This window comes from Mercenaria mercenaria, unplaced genomic scaffold (genome assembly GCF_021730395.1).
Source record: "Mercenaria mercenaria strain notata unplaced genomic scaffold, MADL_Memer_1 contig_2126, whole genome shotgun sequence".
NCBI classification, from domain to species: Eukaryota; Metazoa; Mollusca; class Bivalvia; order Venerida; family Veneridae; genus Mercenaria; species Mercenaria mercenaria.
The window spans coordinates 13,474-32,071 of NW_026460165.1; the positions used below are offsets into that span (position 1 = coordinate 13,474).

General features: G+C 36.7%; 1 protein-coding gene across 1 annotated transcript; it reads left to right on the forward strand.

Moving 5' to 3' along the window:
* Positions 1–618: 618 nt before the first annotated feature.
* LOC128552190 (uncharacterized) lies at positions 619–7,439 on the forward strand. Its single transcript, XM_053533214.1, has 3 exons — positions 619–922; positions 4,249–4,587; positions 7,146–7,439. Exons 1-3 carry the CDS (start codon positions 634–636, stop codon positions 7,238–7,240), a joined length of 723 nt encoding a protein of 240 aa, XP_053389189.1. The 5' UTR covers positions 619–633; the 3' UTR covers positions 7,241–7,439.
* Positions 7,440–18,598: the final 11,159 nt, after the last annotated feature.

Consider the following 18,598-nt stretch of genomic DNA (forward strand, 5'->3'; position numbering starts at 1 on the left):
CAAGACCTAGGCCTTCGATATTTGGTATGAAGCATTGCCTTATGGTCATCTACCAAGATTGTTAAAATTATGTCCTTGGGATGAAAAGAGGCCCCACCCCGGGGGTCCCAAGTTTTACATAGACTTATATAGGAAAAAATTTAAAAACTTTCTTGTCTGGAAGTTCAAGGCCTAGGCCTTTGATATTTGGTATGTAGCATTGCCTAGTGGATCTCTAACAAGATTGTTCACATTATGCCCCTGGGGTGAAAAGAGGCCCCATCCTGGGGTTCATTTGTTATATGAGTTATATAGGAATAAATACTTAAAAAATTATCAGATTATATTTTCTAGACTGTTTAATTATAATTACCTGATGACCCTAAGCAATTAGGAGTCACTTGACTGTGACCTTGACCTGCTGACCTACTTTTTTGTTTTTTAAGATACAGCCATGAAATTTGGATGACATGGACAGTTTTTCACACCAGTTTTAAAACTGACTTTCAGTGACCATGAATGTGACCTACTGACCTACTTTATAATATTTTAGCGTCAGTTTGCCATTTGAAACATGTGGCTCATATTACTCAGGTGAGCGATTCAGGGTCATCATGACCCTCTTGTTTGTATCATGGACTGTTTTTATTTCAGATGGATCTACTTATACTACGGCTGATTATTTCTGCATTTTCAACATTTTCACTTGCTGAAGCTACGAAAAGCAATAATGTCACATTGTACACACAAGAGTTGCTGTCAGTTACAATGCCAATTTGTAATGACAAGGTTGGGTTAAGTTGTCCATCCAGTAAGACTGATAGGGACAATAGGATGTTCTTCTGCAGATTTCGCTGTCCACAAGGCACACTGTATCATTGTAAAGAAGATACATATCATGGGATTATAGAATTTTGTGCCAAGCCAGAAATTTGTGATAAAGGTATCTTTTTTTGAAATTTCAATAAATAATTATTCCCATCCTTCAAAAAGGGTATAATTATTATTTTGGTCAGTAGACAATTACATTTTGGATTTTGATCAATATATCAATTTTTTGCATGCTTTTAGATGAAATACCTAAAGCCATCAGTGAAATGAATTTCTTGATTCTTTATTATTAGCTCACCTGAGCAGTGCTCAGGTGAGTTTTTGTGATCGCTCAATGTCTGGTGTCTGTTGTCTGTCTGTCGTCTGTCAACATTTAGCTTGTGTATGCGATATTTTTCAACTGATCTTCATGAAATTTGGTCAGAATGAATATCTTGATAAAATCTAGGCCACTTTTGAAAATGGGTCATCTGGGGTCAAAAACTAGGTCACTAGGTCAAAACAAAGAAAAACCTTGTGTATGCGATAGAGGCTGTATTTTTCAATTGATCTTCATGAATTTTGGTTAGAATGATAACCTTGATGAAATCCAGGCCAAGTTTGAAAATGGGTCATCTGGGGTCAAAAACTAGTTCACAAGGTCAAATCAAAGAAAAACCTTGTGTATGTGATAGAGGCGTTATTTTTCAACTGATCTTCATGAAATTTGGTCAGAATGATTGGCTTTATGAAATCTAGGCCAGGTTTGAAAATGGTTCATCTACGATCATAAACTAGGTCACAAGTATCAAATCAAAGAAAAACCTTGTGTATGAGATAGAGGCTGTATTTTTCAATTGATCTTCATGAAATTTGGTCAGAATGATTGGCTTGATGAAATCTAGATGGAGTTTGAATATGGGTCATCTGAGGTCAAAAACTAGGTCACTAGGTCAAATTATAGAAAAATGTTATGTATGTGATAGAGACTGTATTTTTCAAGTGATTTTCATGAAGTTTTGTCAGAATGATTGCCTTGATGAAATCTGTCGATTTTGAGTATGAGTCATCTGGGGTCAAAAAGTAAGTCACTTAGATCAAATCAAAGAAAAACCTTGTGTATGCGATAGAGGCTGTATTTTTCAATTGATGTTCATGAAATTTAGTCAGAATAATTGCCTTGATGAAAGCTAGATCAAGTTCGAATGTGGGTCATCTGGGTTCAAAAACTAGGTCACTAGATCAAATCAAAGAAAAACCTTGTGTATGCGAAAGAGGCAGTACTTTTCAATTGATGATTTGATCTTCATGAAATTTGGTCAGAATGATTGCCTTGATGAAATCTAGGTTAGGTTTGAATATGGGCCATCTGGGTTAAAAAACCAGGCCACTAGGTCAAATTAAAGATAGAGGCTGTATTTTTCAATTGATCTTTATGAACTTTTGTCAGAATAATTGCTTTGATAAAATCTAGGTCAAGTTCCAGTATGGGTCATCTAGGGTCAAAAACTAGGTCACTAGGTCATATCTAAGAAAATACTTGTTTAAAGTCAAGAGACCACATTTTTAGTCCAATCTTAATGAAAATTGGCCAAAATATTTGTTTCCATGAAATCACTAGGTCAAACATGTTAAAATACACTGTTATGGTGTGTTTCTCAGGTGAGCGACCTAGGGCCATCTTGTTTTTAAAATAAAAATACACAATTTTTAGTAAGAACAAATCATTTGCACTGCACCTAAAGGGAGTCCAACGTATTATGTCATGACGCTCTTGTCCGTCTGTTAGCAATTTCTTGTCCGCTCTTGAACCCTTTGAAGGATTTCGAAGAAACTTGACACAAATGAGTTTCATTTACAAGTTTGAATTAAACTTTCAGTTTTTCACTGCTAGTGTCAGTTCCAAGATATGAATACTTTGAAAAAATGTAGCCTGTACATTGGTAAAACCAGTTATTGCTAGGTACTAGCTAGGTACTGTTGAAGAGGCCGGATCATAAATTCATAGCTCAATATTTATGTCTCCCCCAGGAGACATATTGTTTTTGCCCTGTCCGTCCGTACGTCCGTACGTCACACTTCATTTCCGAGCAATAACTGGAGAACCATTTGACCTAGAACCTTCAAACTTAATAGGGTTGTAGGGCTGCTGGAGTAGACGACCCCTATTGTTTTTGGGGTCACTCCGTCAAAGGTCAAGGTCACAGGGGCCTGAACATTGAAAACCATTTCCGATCAATAACTAGAGAACCACTTGACCCAGAATGTTGAAACTTCATAGGATGATTGGTCATGAAGAGTAGATGACCCCTATTGATTTTGGGGTCACTCTGTCAAAGGTCAAGGTCACAGGGGCCTGAACATTGAAAACCATTTCCAATCAATAACGGGAGAACCACCTGACCCAGAATGTTGAAACTTGATAGGATGATTGGTCATAAAGAGTAGATGACCCTTATTGATTATGGGATCACTCTGTCAAAGGTCAAGGTCACAGGGGCCTGAACATTGAAAACCATTTCTGATCAATAACTAGAGAACCACTTGACCCAGAATGTTGAAACTTCATAAGATGATTGTACATGCAAAGTAGATGACCCCTATCGATTTTGGGGTCACTCCATTAAAGGTCAAGGTCACAGGGACCTGAACATTGAAAACCATTTCCGGTCAGTAACTTGAGAACCACTTGACCCAGAATGTTGAAACTTAATAGGATGATTGATCATAAAGAGTAGATGACCCCTAACGATTTTGGGGTCACTCTGTTATAGGTCAAGGCCACAGGGGCCTGAACATGGAAAACCATTTCCAATCAATAACTTGAGAACCTCTCGACCCAGAATGTTGAAACTTCATAGGATGATTGTTCATGCAGAGTAAATGACCCTTATTGTTTTTGGGGTCACTCCGTTAAAGGTCAAGGTCTCAGGGGCCTGAACATTGATAACCAGTTCCGATCAATAACTTGAGAATCACTTGACCCAGAATGTTGAAACTTCATAGGATGATTGAACATGCATAGTAGATGACCCCTATTGATTTTGGGGTCAGTCTATTAAAGGTCAAGGTCACAGTGGCCTGTTCATGTAAAATCATTTTTTGGAAATAACTTGAGAACCACTTGACCTACAATGTTGAAACTTAATAGGATGATTGGACATGCAGAGTAGATGACCCCTATTTTTTTGAGGTCACTTGATCAAAGGTCAAGGTCACAGGAGCCTGAACAGTGACTTGAGAACCACTAGGCCACGAGTGTTGAAATTTAGCGGGATGACTGGACATGCCAAGTAGATGATCCCTATTGCAGCCAACCATCAGTGTCTCTTTGACTTTCGCTCCTGACCCCTATTGACTTCTTGCCTATAGGACTTTGCATTGGGGGAGACATGCGCTTTTTTACAAAAGCATTTTCTAGTTTTCTCTTCATTTACAAAGATAATTTATTTCTTCCAGGGCAAATGTACAGTGTGTACTTTGATTCAGAGCACCAGAGGGTTGTGATTCAGAAAAGTACATGTCCTGAGGGTTTGTTCCAACCATTTGAAGAGGATTGTTACATTGCCTGTACCCAGTATCATCATGTTGACGAGTCGTTCCTACAAGACCTTGGTATAGTGGTGCTATATCATGGAAATGCTACACACCCTGGTGTAGGATACTGTGATGTAGATAATGGATATGTGAACATAGATTATAATATGTATATAAATCTAACTCAGTTTGAAGTGTCAGTCTGTGATAAAAAAGAAAATTTTCAGATCAAATGTGATACGGGTCAGCGCCTTCTTCCAGGTAAGAATAAAATACGCTTGAAAGTGGTTCCTACCATTTACCAAATTTAGTTTTATGTTTAGTTATATTCATGTTTGCTATTATAAGTGAAAATTCTAGATAAAAGCTTTGACCATGATTCCGTAACTAGAATTAAAACTGGTTTGATTAAAAGCATTGAACCAAGCAATTTGTTTGTTTGGGTATTTACTAAGTATTGTAAAGTTTAGCAAGAAGTGTTTCAGTTTTTTGCCTAATTTAAGGTGTATTTCTGTTTATACTTGAATTTATACATGTTTAACAGTTATTTTTATTTTAACTTTAAGGTAGTTTTGCATGTCTTTCTCTGGAAGTCATGGCTAAATGTCATTTGTCTAGATAACCTAGAATAATCCAGACAACCTAGAAATTAGACTTTGATCCAGTATTGGAGCATAAAGCATACTGTAACAATGAATAAATGTCAACTTCTGAACTAACCAGGCAATCTTACTGTCCTTAACCTTTAGCCTGCTGGCGGGAAGTGATTCTGCCTTTGAGACTGGTGTAGACCAAGATCAGCTTGATCATGGTCTGCACTGTTAGCTATTCCATCAGTAAATTTTCAGTAACACCCCTTTGAATAATAAATGGTACTAACCAAATTGAATGATAGACCAGTCCATTTGAAAAATTTAGCAGGCTAAAAGTTAAGATTAAATGTAATGACAAAAAATGGATCTTGATAATGTTATAACATCATCTTAAATATTTTGGGTTTGCTTGAAATATTCCTAGGCAGATATCTCAAAATAACCGTTAGACTACATATTTATACTACACATTCATGATCCATTCTAAATTTAGCCGTATGCAGATTTATAAGGTTGTGTGTGTACAAAATCATGTGTAACCAAGGGTGGATCCAGGATTTGGTTTGGTGTTGGGGGTGGGGGGGTGGGGGGGGCAACAAAATATTTAAAGTAGTTCAACTAGGGGGGCTCTGGTGGCATGCTTCCCCGGAAATTTTGACTTTTTTACAATTTATTTATGTCTAACTCCTCCCACACTATAAGCCGGATTTGCTTCAAACTTTCACAGATAAACAATCTTGATGTGCAGATTACCATAAAGGAAGGAATTACATGTATTCTGTGAATATTTTAACCACAGCTATGGCCCTATTTTACCTAATATTTGTAAGTTAGACATATTGATTTTGCCCTGTCCGTCTGCTAAACTTCATTTCCATCAATATCTTGAGAACCATTTGACCTAGTACCTTCAAACTTCATAGGATGATTGGTCATGCAGATTAGACGACCCCTATTGATTTTGGGGTCACTCTGTTAAAGGTCAAGGTTACAGGAGCCTGAACATGGAAAACCATTTCCAATCAATAACTTGAGAACTACTTGACCCAGAATGTTGCAACTTCACAGGATAATTGGTCATACAGAGTAGATGACCCCTTTTCATTTTAGGGTCACTCTGTTAAAGGTTAAGGTCACAGGAGCCTGAACATGGAAAACCATTTTGGTCAGTAACTTCAGAACTACTTGACCTAGAATGTTTAAACTTCATAGGATGATTGGACATGCAGAGTAGATGATCCCTATTGATTTTGGGGTTAATCTGTTAAAAGTCAAGGTTGCAGCAGACAGAACATGGAAATCCATTTCCAGTCAATAACCTGAGAACCATTTGACCTAGAACCTTCAAACTTCATAGGATGATAGGACTTAAGAGTAGATGACCCCTAATGTTTTTGGGGTCACACCATCAAAGGTCAAGGTCTCAGGGGGGCTGAACATAGAAAACTCTTCTAATCAATAACTTGAGAACCACTTGAGCCAGATTGTTGAAACTTAATAGGGTGATTAGACATGCAGAGTAGATGACCCCTACTGATTTTGGGGTCACTCAATCAACGGTCAAGGTCACAACGGCCTAAACATGGAAAACTGTTTCATATTCATAACATGAGAACCAGTAGACCCAGAATGTTGAAACTTAGTTGAATGATTAGACATGCCAGGTAGATGATCCCTTTTTCAGCCTACCATCAGTGTCTCTTTGACTTTCACTTCTGTACCCTATTAATTTCTTGCCTATACGACTCTGCATTTGGGCATGCACTTTTCTACAAAAGGATCTGCTAGTTTACAATATGGTGTCCTCCACAATGCCGAGAACTTGTCTCGGAACATAAATTTTATGCCAGTAGTGCAAAACAGTTGGTTACTTTGTTTTATATCCATTGAGGAAAAAAACAATGCAATACAAAGGAGACATTGGGCTTCGAATAATAAAATGTTTTTGGATTTTAGAGCTTCTGAAATCCTCAAAACTTCAACTTGTTAATACTCAATTACTTTTAAAGGCAGATGTAACATAACTCCTTGAAATTTCTGATTACTTCTTTACTTTTCAAAAATAAGAGTATTTAGCGAAACCTTATCTACTGTGCTGATCAAGTTAGATTTTGTAATGACTATAGAGTTGTGTTCCTCAGCATGGTGTTATGCAGAAAAATTCCACTGGATCACTGCTTCTCTGTAGTGTTAATACCCAAATGCTTTCCGATTTTTTAATTGCAGATTCTCGATGTGTTCCTGTATGTGAGCAAGGATATGTAGTGAACAAAAAGGATTTTTTCAAATGCTCATTGCATTCCAGCACTGACACTGTGTAAGTAAATAAAAAAAAAGAAATAACATAAGTTATATGTGTATCTTAAGACACAAAACAGCATAAGCACAGAATTAGTTGAGCCGCACCATGGGAAAACCAACATAGTGGCTTTGCGGCCAGTATGGATTCAGACCAGCCTGTGCACTCGCGCAGTCTGGTCAGGATCCATGCTGTTTGCTTGTAAAACTATGCAATAAGAGAAACTGTTAGCGAACAGCATGGATCCTGACCAGACTGCGTGGATGCACAGGCTGGTCTGGATCCATGCTGGTCAAAAACTAGGTCAGTAGGTCTAAAAATAGAAAAACCTTGTGACCTCTTTAGAGGCCATACTTTTGAATGGATCTTCATAAAAATTGGTAAGAATGTTCATCATGATGATATCTAGGTCAAGTTGGAAACTGGGTCACGTGCCATCAAAAAGTAGGTCAGTAGGTCAAATAATGAAAAAACCTTGTGCCCTCTCTAGAGGCCATATTTTTCATGGGATGTGTATGAAAGTTGGTCTGACTGTTCATCTTGATGATATATAGGTCAAGTTTGAAACTGGGTCAACTGCGGTCAAAAACTATGTCAGTAGGTCTAAAATTAGAAAAATCTTTTGACCTCTCCAGAGGCCATATTTTTCAATAGATCTTCATGAAAATTGGTCTGAATGTTCACCTTGATGGTATCTAGGTCAATTTCGAAACTGGGTCACATGCAGTCAAAAACTAGGCCAGTAGGTATAAAAATAGAAAAACCTTGTGACCTCTCTAGAGGCCATATTTTTCATGAGATCTTCATGAAAATTAGTGAGAATGTTCACCTTGATGATATCTAGATCAAGTTCAAAACAGGGTCACGTACCTTTGAAAACTAGGTCAATAGGTCAAATAATAGAAAAACCTTGTGACCTCTCTAGAGGCCATATTTTTCAATGGATCTTCATGAAAATTGGTCAGAATTTTTATCTTGATGATATCTAGATCAAATTCAAAACTGGGTCACATGAGCTCAAAAACTAGGTCACTATGTCAAATAATAGAAAAAACGACGTCATACTCAAAACTGGGTCATGTGGGAAGAGGTGAGCGATTCAGGACCATCATGGTCCTCTTGTTCTGTGTTTTACAAGTTGTGGATGTTTATCCAAGCAATATCAGTTTAAAGTGTCATATCAGATGTGTTTTACACTTAACTGTGCCAGTGGAAGAGTATTAGATTAACAGTGTATTGTTTCTTACTTTATGTATGTGCAATTTCTAGCATCTTCTTTCTGTGTTTGATGCTTTTTATGCCCCCCGAAGGGACTTCGGAGGCATATTGTTTTTGAACCGTCTGTCGGTCTGTCTGCAATTTTCGTGTCCGGTCCATATCTTTGTCATCTATGGATGGATTTTCAAATAACTTGGCATTAATGTGTACCACAGTAAGACAACGTGTCGCACGCAAGACCCAGGTCCGTAGCTCAAAGGTCAAGGTCACACTTAGACGTTAAAGGTCATTTTTCATGATAGTGCATTGATGGGTGTGTCCGGTCCATATCTTTGTCATCCATGGATGGATTTTCAATTAACTACACATAAATGTGTGGCACAGTAAGACGACGTGTCGCGCGCAAGACCCAGGTCTGTAGCTCAAAGGTCAGGGTCACACTTAGACGTTAAAGGTCATATTTCATGATAGTGCATTGATGGGCGTGTCCGGTCCATATCTTTGTCATTCATGCATGGATTTTAAAATTATTGGGCATGAATGTGTACCACAGTAAGACGACCTGTCGCGCGCAAGACGACCTGTCGCGCGCAAGACCCAGGTCCGTAGGTCAAAGGTCCTAAACTCTAACATCGGCCATAACTATTCATTCAAAGTGTCATCGGGGGCATGTGTCATCCCATGGAGACAGCTCTTGTTTATTTATTTTTTTTTGTTGTATTCTTTTTTAAATACTGTAAAATCATTTAATTTCGTGGGCATGAAATTTAATGGTTTTGGTCAAAACGTCAATTTCGTGGGGATGTGAATTCGTGGATTTCAACTTTTGAACATAAAATGAATGGGAATTTCATTTGTTCGTTGGGATTAAATTTCGTGGATTGACTCAGCAACGAAATCCACGAAAATTAGTCCCCCACGAAAATTTATGATTTCACAGTACTTTCTACAAATACCAGTAACAGTGTACATGTCTTGCTTTTTGTTAATGTTTCCATTGTTTATAAATATAAATGCTGGTCTTTCTTTTTGATGTGCAAGTCAAGTGAAAGTTTCTGTGATTAAAATGACGCTTTTGTGATATTAAGGCACATATTCATCAAGTTTCAAATCTGAAATTTAGTCTTATATATAAAGGGTCGTAATGCCATTGTTAGCTCACCTGAGCAATGCTCAGGTGAGTTTTTCTGATCGCTCGATGTCCGGCGTCCGTCGTCCGTCGTCTGTCGTCCGTCGTCCGTCGTCTGTCAACATTTAGCTTGTGTATGCAATAGAGGCTGTATTTTTCAATTAATCTTCATGAATGTTGGTCAGAATGATAACCTTGATGAAATCTAGGCCGAGTTCGAAAATGGGTCATCTCGGGTCAAAAACTAGGTCACTAGGTCAAATCAAAGAAAAACCTTGTGTATACGATAGAGGCTGTATTTTTCATTTAATCTTCATGAATATTGGTCAGAATGATAACTTTGATGAAATCTAGGCCGAGTTCGAAAATGGGTCATCTCGGGTCAAAAACTAGGTCACTAGGTCAAATCAAAGAAAAACCTTGTGTATGCGATAGAGGCGGTATTTTTCAATTAATCTTCATGAATATTGGTCAGAATGATAACCTTGATGAAATCTAAGCCGAGTTCGAAAATGGGTCATCTCGGGTCAAAAACTAGGTCACTAGGTCAAATCAAAGAAAAACCTTGTGTATGCGATAGAGGCTGTATTTTTCAATTAATCTTCATGAATGTTGGTCAGAATGATAACCTTGATGAAATCTAGGCCGAGTTCGAAAATGGGTCATCTCGGGTCAAAAACTAGGCCCCTAGGTCAATCAAAGAAAAAAACCTTGTGTATGCGATAGAGGCTGTATTTTTCATTTAATCTTCATGAATATTGGTCAGAATGATAACTTTGATGAAATCGAGGCCGAGTTCGAAAATGGGTCATCTCGGGTCAAAAACTAGGTCACTAGGTCAAATCAAAGAAAAACCTTGTGTATGCGATAGAGGCGGTATTTTTCAATTAATCTTCATGAATATTGGTCAGAATGATAACCTTGATGAAATCTAAGCCGAGTTCGAAAATGGGTCATCTCGGGTCAAAAACTAGGTCACTAGGTCAAATCAAAGAAAAACCTTGTGTATGCGATAGAGGCTGTATTTTTCAATTTTTCTTCATGAATATTGGTCAGAATGATAACCTTGATGAAATCTAGGCCGAGTTCGAAAATGGGTCATCTCGGATCAAAAACTAGGTCACTAGGTCAAATCAAAGAAAAACCTTGTGTATGCGATAGAGGCTGTATTTTTCTATTGATCTTCATGAATTTTGGTCAGAATGATTGCCTTGATGAAATCTAGGCCGAGTTCGAAAATGGGTCATCTCGGGTCAAAAACTAGGTCACTAGGTCAAATCAAAGAAAAACCTTGTGTATGCGATAGAGGCGGTATTTTTCAATTGATCTTCATGAATTTTGGTCAGAATGATTACCTTGATGAAATCTAGGCCGAGTTCGAAAATGGGTCATCTGGGGTCAAAAACTAGGTCACTAGGTCATATCACGTAAAAACCTTGTGTATGCGATAGAGGCTGTATTTTTCAGTTGATCTTCATGAATTTTGGTCAGAATGATTACCTTGATGAAATTTAGACCAAGTTCGAAAATGGGTCATCTGGGGTCAAAAACTAGGTCACTAGGTCAAATCAAAGAAAAACCTTGTGTATGCAGTAGAGGCTGTATTTTTCAACTGATCTTCATGAAATTTAGCCAGAATGATTACCTTGATAAAATCTAGGCCTAGATCGAAAATGGGTCATCTGGGGTCAAAAACTAGGTCACTAGGTCAAATCGAAGAAAAACATTGTGTATGCAATAGAGGATGTATTTTTCAATTGATCTTCATGAAATTTGGTCAGAGTGATTGCCTTGATGAAATCTAGGTCGAGTTTGAATATGGGTTATCTGAGGTCAAAAACTAGGTCACTAGGTCAAATTAAAGAAAAATCTTGTGTATGCGATAGAGACCGTTTTTTTCAATTGATTTTTATGAAATTTGGTCAGGTTGATTGCCTTAATGAAATCTAGGTCGAATTTGAATATGGGTCATCTGAGGTCAAAAACTAGGTCACTTGGTCAAATCAAAGAAAAAACTTCTGTATGTGATAGAGGCTGTATTTTTCAGTTGATCTTCATGAATTTTGGTCAGAATGATTGCCTTGATAAAATCTAGGTCAAGTTTGAACATGGGTCATCTAGGGTCAAAAACTAGGTCATATCTAAGAAAATGCTTGTTTTATTGCAAGAGACCAATTTTTTGGTCCAATCTTAATGAAAATTGGTCAGAATATTTGTTTCCATGAAATCACTAGGTCAAACATGTTTTACACTGTTATGGAGTGTTTCTTAGGTGAGCGACCTAGGGCCATCTTGGCCCTCTTGTTTATAATATGGCTGCCATAATTTTTGTTATGAACATAAAATATACTAATTTCTTGTTAAATTCTCCTTTTGATAATTATTTTCTCATTTATTCATCTTAGGTTTGAATATTTCATTAAGGTAGTGGAATTATTTTTGAGTCCATTGTTTTTGATTACCTTCCTTTACGGCTCTGACTTCAGTAATAAGTTCATGCCGCAATATTGAAAGTAGTACTTTTCTAATTATATAGTTATACATATTCTCTATTTGGATAGCTGCTTTATTAAATTTAGTATTTAATATAAAACTTAAAGCATTATGGAACTTTTAGGAGCACCAAATACTTATTTAGCCAGAACTTCGATATTAGAAAATTTACATTTAACTTGCAAAGTTTTTTTGCACTATGCACTAACATCATAATGACTGAGCGAAATAAAAATTTAGCTTTTATAAATCCAAAGTCTAAATTTCAGATGTAAAACATAGATGAATATAGCCCTTTAAATAGTTTGTATCTGTTTTTGTCTGAAGTCAAAATAATTATTTTGATATTTATTATAATAATTGTAAATATTTTTCTTAGTACTCTTACACACACTGTGCCAAAAAATTGCTAGTGGGTTTCTTTATTGACCATGTTAATGATACACATGTTATTAATGCACAAACTACATTATTTAAGACAGATATAACACATTTTAAAGCTTTTTTTCTGTTTGATTTCAATTTGTAGTGCAGCAAAAGCAGTCACTCAAAATAGAATAGAAACTTAATAAATATTTTGCGAGTGATTTTACTTAATTGGGATCCTCAAGCCTTGCAGGCTAATTGCCAGTGGGAGGTAGAAGAACCATATTGATTTTGAGGTAAATGAATCAATGATTAAGGTCACTTAGTATAAAAACATTTTCAGCTCAATATTTTAAGGACAATGTGACCTACGTCCCTTAAACATGGTAGGCACATTGCTTATAGACAGTAAATGACCCAACTGGTATGAGACCAGTTGGTCTAAGTATAACATTAAAGTGACTGTTATTTAAAACAAAACATTTACCATGGACCCAATGGATTTTTAGGGTCACTGTCGTGCAAAGTGATCAGATGGACTTATTTTATGTGATGATCCTCCATTCATCTGTTCAGATTGCTTTGACCTATGATTCTCAAACTAGAAAGGCACATTGCTTTATGTGTATTATGCTCCACAAAGTGATGATCTTATTAGCAAAATATAAGAAACTTATCACAGTTTGTTAGACTTACTGCTTTTTAGCTCACCTGTCACAAAGTGACAAGGTGAGCTTTTGTGATCGCGTGGTGTCCGCCGTCCGTGCGTGCGTCCGTCAGTCCGTAAACTTTTGCTTGTGACCACTCTAGAGGTCACAGTTTTCATGGGATCTTTATGAAAGTTGGTCAGAATGTTCATCTTGATGAAATCTAGGTCAAGTTCGAAACTGGGTCACGTGCCATCAAAAACTAGGTCAGTAGGTCTAAAAATTGAAAATCCTTGTGACCTCTCTAGAGGCCATATATTTCACAAGATCTTCATGAAAATTGGTCAGAATGTTCACCTTGATGATATCAAGGTCAGGTTCGAAACTGGGTCACGTTCCATCAAAAACTAGGTCAGTAGGTCAAATAATAGAAAAACCTTGTGACCTCTCTAAAGGCCATATTTTTCATGGGATCTGTATGAAAGTTGGTCTGAATGTTTCATCTTGATGATATCTAGGTCAAGTTCGAAACTGGGTCACGTGCGGTCAAAAACTAGGTCAGTAGGTCTAAAAATAGAAAAACCTTGTGACCTCTCTAGAGGCCATATTTTTCATGAGATCTTCATGAAAATTGGTCAGAATGTTCACCTTGATGATATCTAGGTCAAGTTCAAAAGTGGGTCACGTGCCTTCAAAAACTAGGTCAGTAGGTCAAATAATAGAAAAACCTTGTGACCTCTCTAGAGGCCATATCTTTCATAGGATCTGTATGAAAGTTGGTCTGAATATTCATCTTGATGATATCTAGGTCAAGTTTGAAAGTGGGTCACGTGCCATCAAAAACTAGGTCAGTAGGTCAAATAATAGAAAAACCTTGTGACCTCTCTAAAGGCCATATTTTTCATGGGATCTGTATGAAAATTGGTCTGTATGTTCAGCTTGATGATATCTAGGTCAAATTCGAAACAGGGTCATGTGCGGTCAAAAACTAGGTCAGTAGGTTTAAAAATAGAAAAACCTTGTGACCTCTCTAGAGGCCATACTTGTGAATGAATCTCCATAAAAATTGGTCAGAATGTTCACCTTGATGATATCTAGGTCAAGTTTGAAACTGGGTCACATGCCCTAAAAAACTAGGTCAGTAGGTCAAATAATAAAAAAACCTTGTGACCTCTCTAGAGGCCATACTTTTTATGGGATCTGTATGAAAGTTGGTCTGAGTGTTCATCTTGATGATATCTAGGTCAAGTTTGAAACTGGGTCAACTGTGGTCAAAAACTAGGTCTGTAGGTCTAAAATTATTAAAATCTTTTGACCTCTCTAGAGGCCATATTTTTCAATGGATCTTCATGAAAATTGATCTGAATGTTCACCTTGATGATATCTAGGTCAGTTTCGAAACTGGGTCACGTGCGGTCAAAAACTAGGCCAGTAGGTATAAAAATAGAAAAACCTTGTGACCTCTCTAGAGGCCATATTTTTCAAGAGATCTTCATGAAAATTAGTGAGAATGTTCATCTTCATGATATCTAGGTAAAATTCAAAACAGGGTCACGTATCTTCGAAAACTAGGTCAATAGGTCAAATAATAGAAAAACCTTGTGACCTCTCTAGAGACCATATTTTTCAATGGATCTTCATGAAAATTGGTCAGAATTTTTATCTTGATAATATCTAGGTCAAGTTCAAAACTGGTTCACATGAGCTCAAAAACTAGGTCACTATGTCAAATAATAGAAAAAACGACGTCATACTCAAAACTGGGTCACGTGGGAAGAGGTGAGCGATTCAGGACCATCATGGTCCTCTTGTTATGAAAGTTAAACATATCAATTTGAAATGTCTTCAGTTAAATAATGCATGAATGTTTTTAAAAATATTTTTACCGAGATCTTGAAAGAATAAAGAATGGTATGCTTGATATGAGTTAAAGAACAAATGGTTTTTTAGCTCACCTGTCACAAAGTGACAAGGTGAGCTTTTGTGATCGTGCGGTGTCCGTCGTCCGTCGTCCGTGCGTGCGTCCGTGCGTGCGTCCGTCCGTAAACTTTTGCTTGTGACCACTCTAGAGGTCACATTTTTCATGGGATCTTTATGAAAATGGGTCAGAATGTTCATCTTGATGATATCTAGGTCAGGTTCGAAACTGGGTCACGTGCCGTCAAAAACTAGGTCAGTAGGTCTAAAAATAGAAAAACCTTGTGACCTCTCTAGAGGCCATATATTTCACAAGATCTTCATGAAAATTGGTCAGAATGTTCACCTTGATGATATCTAGGTCAAGTTCGAAACTAGGTCACGTGCCATCAAAAACTAGGTCAGTAGGTCTAAAAATAGAAAAAACTTGTGACCTCTCTAGAGGCCATATATTTCATAAGATCTTCATGAAAGTTGGTCAGAAGGTTCACCTTGATAAGATCTAGGTCAAGTTCGAAAGTGGGTCACGTGCCATCAAAAACTAGGTCAGTAGGTCAAATAATAGAAAAACCTTGTGACCTCTCTAAAGGCCATATTTTTCATGGGATCTGTATGAAAGTTGGTCTGAATGTTCATCTTGATGATATCTAGGTCAAATTCGAAACTGGGTCACGTGCGGTCAAAAACTAGGTCAGTAGGTCTAAAAATAGAAAAACCTTGTGACCTCTCTAGAGGCCATATATTTCATGAGATCTTCATGAAAATTGGTCAGAATGTTCACCTTGATGATATCTAGGTCAGGTTCGAAAGTGGGTCACATGCCATCAAAAACTAGGTCAGTAGGTCAAATAATAGAAAAACCTTGTGACCTCTCTAGAGGCCATATTTTTCATGGGATCTGTATGAAAGTTAGTCTGAATGTTCATCTTGATGGTATCTAGGTCAAGTTTGAAAGTGGGTCACGTGCCTACAAAATGTAGGTCAGTAGGTCAAATAATGAAAAAACGTTGTGACCTCTCTATAGGCCATATTTTTCATGGGATCTGTATGAAAGTTGGTCTGAATGTTTTTCTTGATGATATATAGGTCAAGTTTGAAACTGGGTCAACTGCGATCAAAAACTAGGTCAGTAGGTCTTAAAATAGAAAAACCTTGTGACCTCTCTAGAGGGCATACCCTTGAATGGATCTTCATGAAAATTGGTCAGGATGTTCACCTTGATGAAATCTAGGTCAAGTTTGAAACTGGGTCACATTCCATAAAAAACTAGGTCAGTAGGTCAAATAATAAAAAAAAACCTTGTGACCTCTCTAGAGGCCATACTTTTCATGGGATCTGTATGAAAGTTGGTCTGAATGTTCATTGTGATGATATCTAGGTCATGTTTGAAACTGGGTCAACTGCGGTCAAAAACTAGGTCAGTAGGTCTAAAATAATTAAAATCTTTTGACATCTCTAGAGGCCATATTTTTCAATGGATCTTCATGAAAATTGATCTGAATGTTCATCTTGATAATATCTAGGTCAGTTTCGAAACTGGGTCACATGCGGTCAAAAACTAGGTCAGTAGGTATAAAAATAGAAAAACTTTGTGACCTCTCTAGAGGCCATATTTTTCATAAGATCTTCATGAAAATTAGTGAGAATGTTCACCTTGATGATATCTAGATAAAATTCAAAACAGGGTCACGTACCTTCGAAAACTAGGTCCATAGGTCAAATAATAGAAAAACCTGGTGACCTCTCTAGAGACCATATTTTTCAATGGATCTTCATGAAAATGGTCAGAATTTTTATCTTTATAATATCTAGGTCAAGTTCAAAACTGGGTCACATGAGCTCAAAAACTAGGTCACTATGTCAGATAATAGAAAAAACGACGTCATACTCAAAACTGGGTCATGTGGGAAGAGGTGAGCGATTCAGGACCATCATGGTCCTCTTGTTCTATTTCTGTCAGCTTTCTGTTTTTATTTCTTTTCAATTTATATAGAATTTTACAATAGATCTACACTGTGGGCAATCACATGATCAGATTAATCTCTAAACCAAAGTAAATTTATAAAAAATATGGTATAATATTGAAGCAACTTTTGCTGTAAATCTAAAATTTAACCTATCATATGGCAACATAGATGTATCCTAAGACTAGATAGATTTCAATCACAATCACCTTCTGATTATCTGGAACACTTCAAGAAACTTAAGACTTCTTATTTTCTTTAGTGTTTGTAATTACAGGATATCTAACAGTATTGTCAACTATATAATAATTTAACAATTTTCATTAGCCATATGTTAGGCTATGTTTAAATTTCATATCTTATCATGGTAGGAAATTTATTCATGTTCTTTAAAATATAACTTTGGTGTAGAGATTATTTTGATCATGTGATTTCCCACAGTGATTTATGTGTATATATGTCAGTATATATATCTAAAGATGTTTTTTCTTTTTGATATTTTTGTATGTACAAAATTGCATTAAAAATGCCAAATGTAATATAAATGTTGTGTTTTTATTTTCTTACCTTGAAATTATACCTAGCTGGTAAGAAAATATTTTCAGGAGACGTTTCAGAATATTTATCTATGAATGCCGCATACCTATTTGCAGAATTTATTTGTTAAGTGTATAAATATTTTGTACCTTTCACAACAAACTGTTGGAACATAATTTCCCCATTGAGTTATTTAACTGTACAATCCATGTAACTATGAAAAACTGCCCGCCTGTTTAGCTTAATAGCTTGCGGGGTCAAGCCCTGGGCGAGGCTTATGTTCTCCATGACGATTTGATAAAAGACATGATTGTGTCTGAAATCATTTGTCCTCCACCTCTGATTCATGTAGGGAAGTTGGCAGTTACTTGCGGAGAACAGGTTTGTACTGGTACAGAATTCAGAAACACTGGTTAGGTTTACTGCCAGCCGATACATGACAGAAATACTGTTGAAAAACGGTGTTAAACCCAAAACAAACAAAAATGTTTAGTAAGAAAAATGTTAATGATAATCTGTTTAAACTGGTATGATATGCATCATTCTTGCATTGAAAGATAAACAGCAGAACACAACATTCAGTCAAGTCAGTTTAAGGTCAAGGTTGTATTAAGAGATCAAAGGCAAAAAATTAGTAGTATTTTGTTCCTGGTCTGTCTCTTTATCCCTTTGAAGGATTTTTATAAAGCCCTTTTTACAGATTCAGAGCTTGTCAGTTGTCCAAATGGTTTTTATAGCATGTGTTTTAGTTACTGCCAGAAATGTTTACTTCGAGGATAAAGGTTTTGTGAAGAAAGCAAAACATAGGTCTATCTGAAAGGTCAATGGATGTGTAAAAGGTCATGTCAAGAGTTTAACTTTTGACATGAAAAGAGCAGTAACAGTTACTGTTTTTGTTGGACATAAATACTTGCGATAATAAGGCTGAGTATCACAGGCAAGGGGAAGTCCTAAAGATAGATTTACACTTTAGGATCAAATGTCATGTTAGAGCCTGTCAAATATTTGCCTCAGAATGAGACATTATTGTGCACTGCTCAAATCTAAGACTCCAGGTCTCCGAGGTTTAGGTCACACTGTATTCAGAGGCGATTTCTGTACCTAAAATA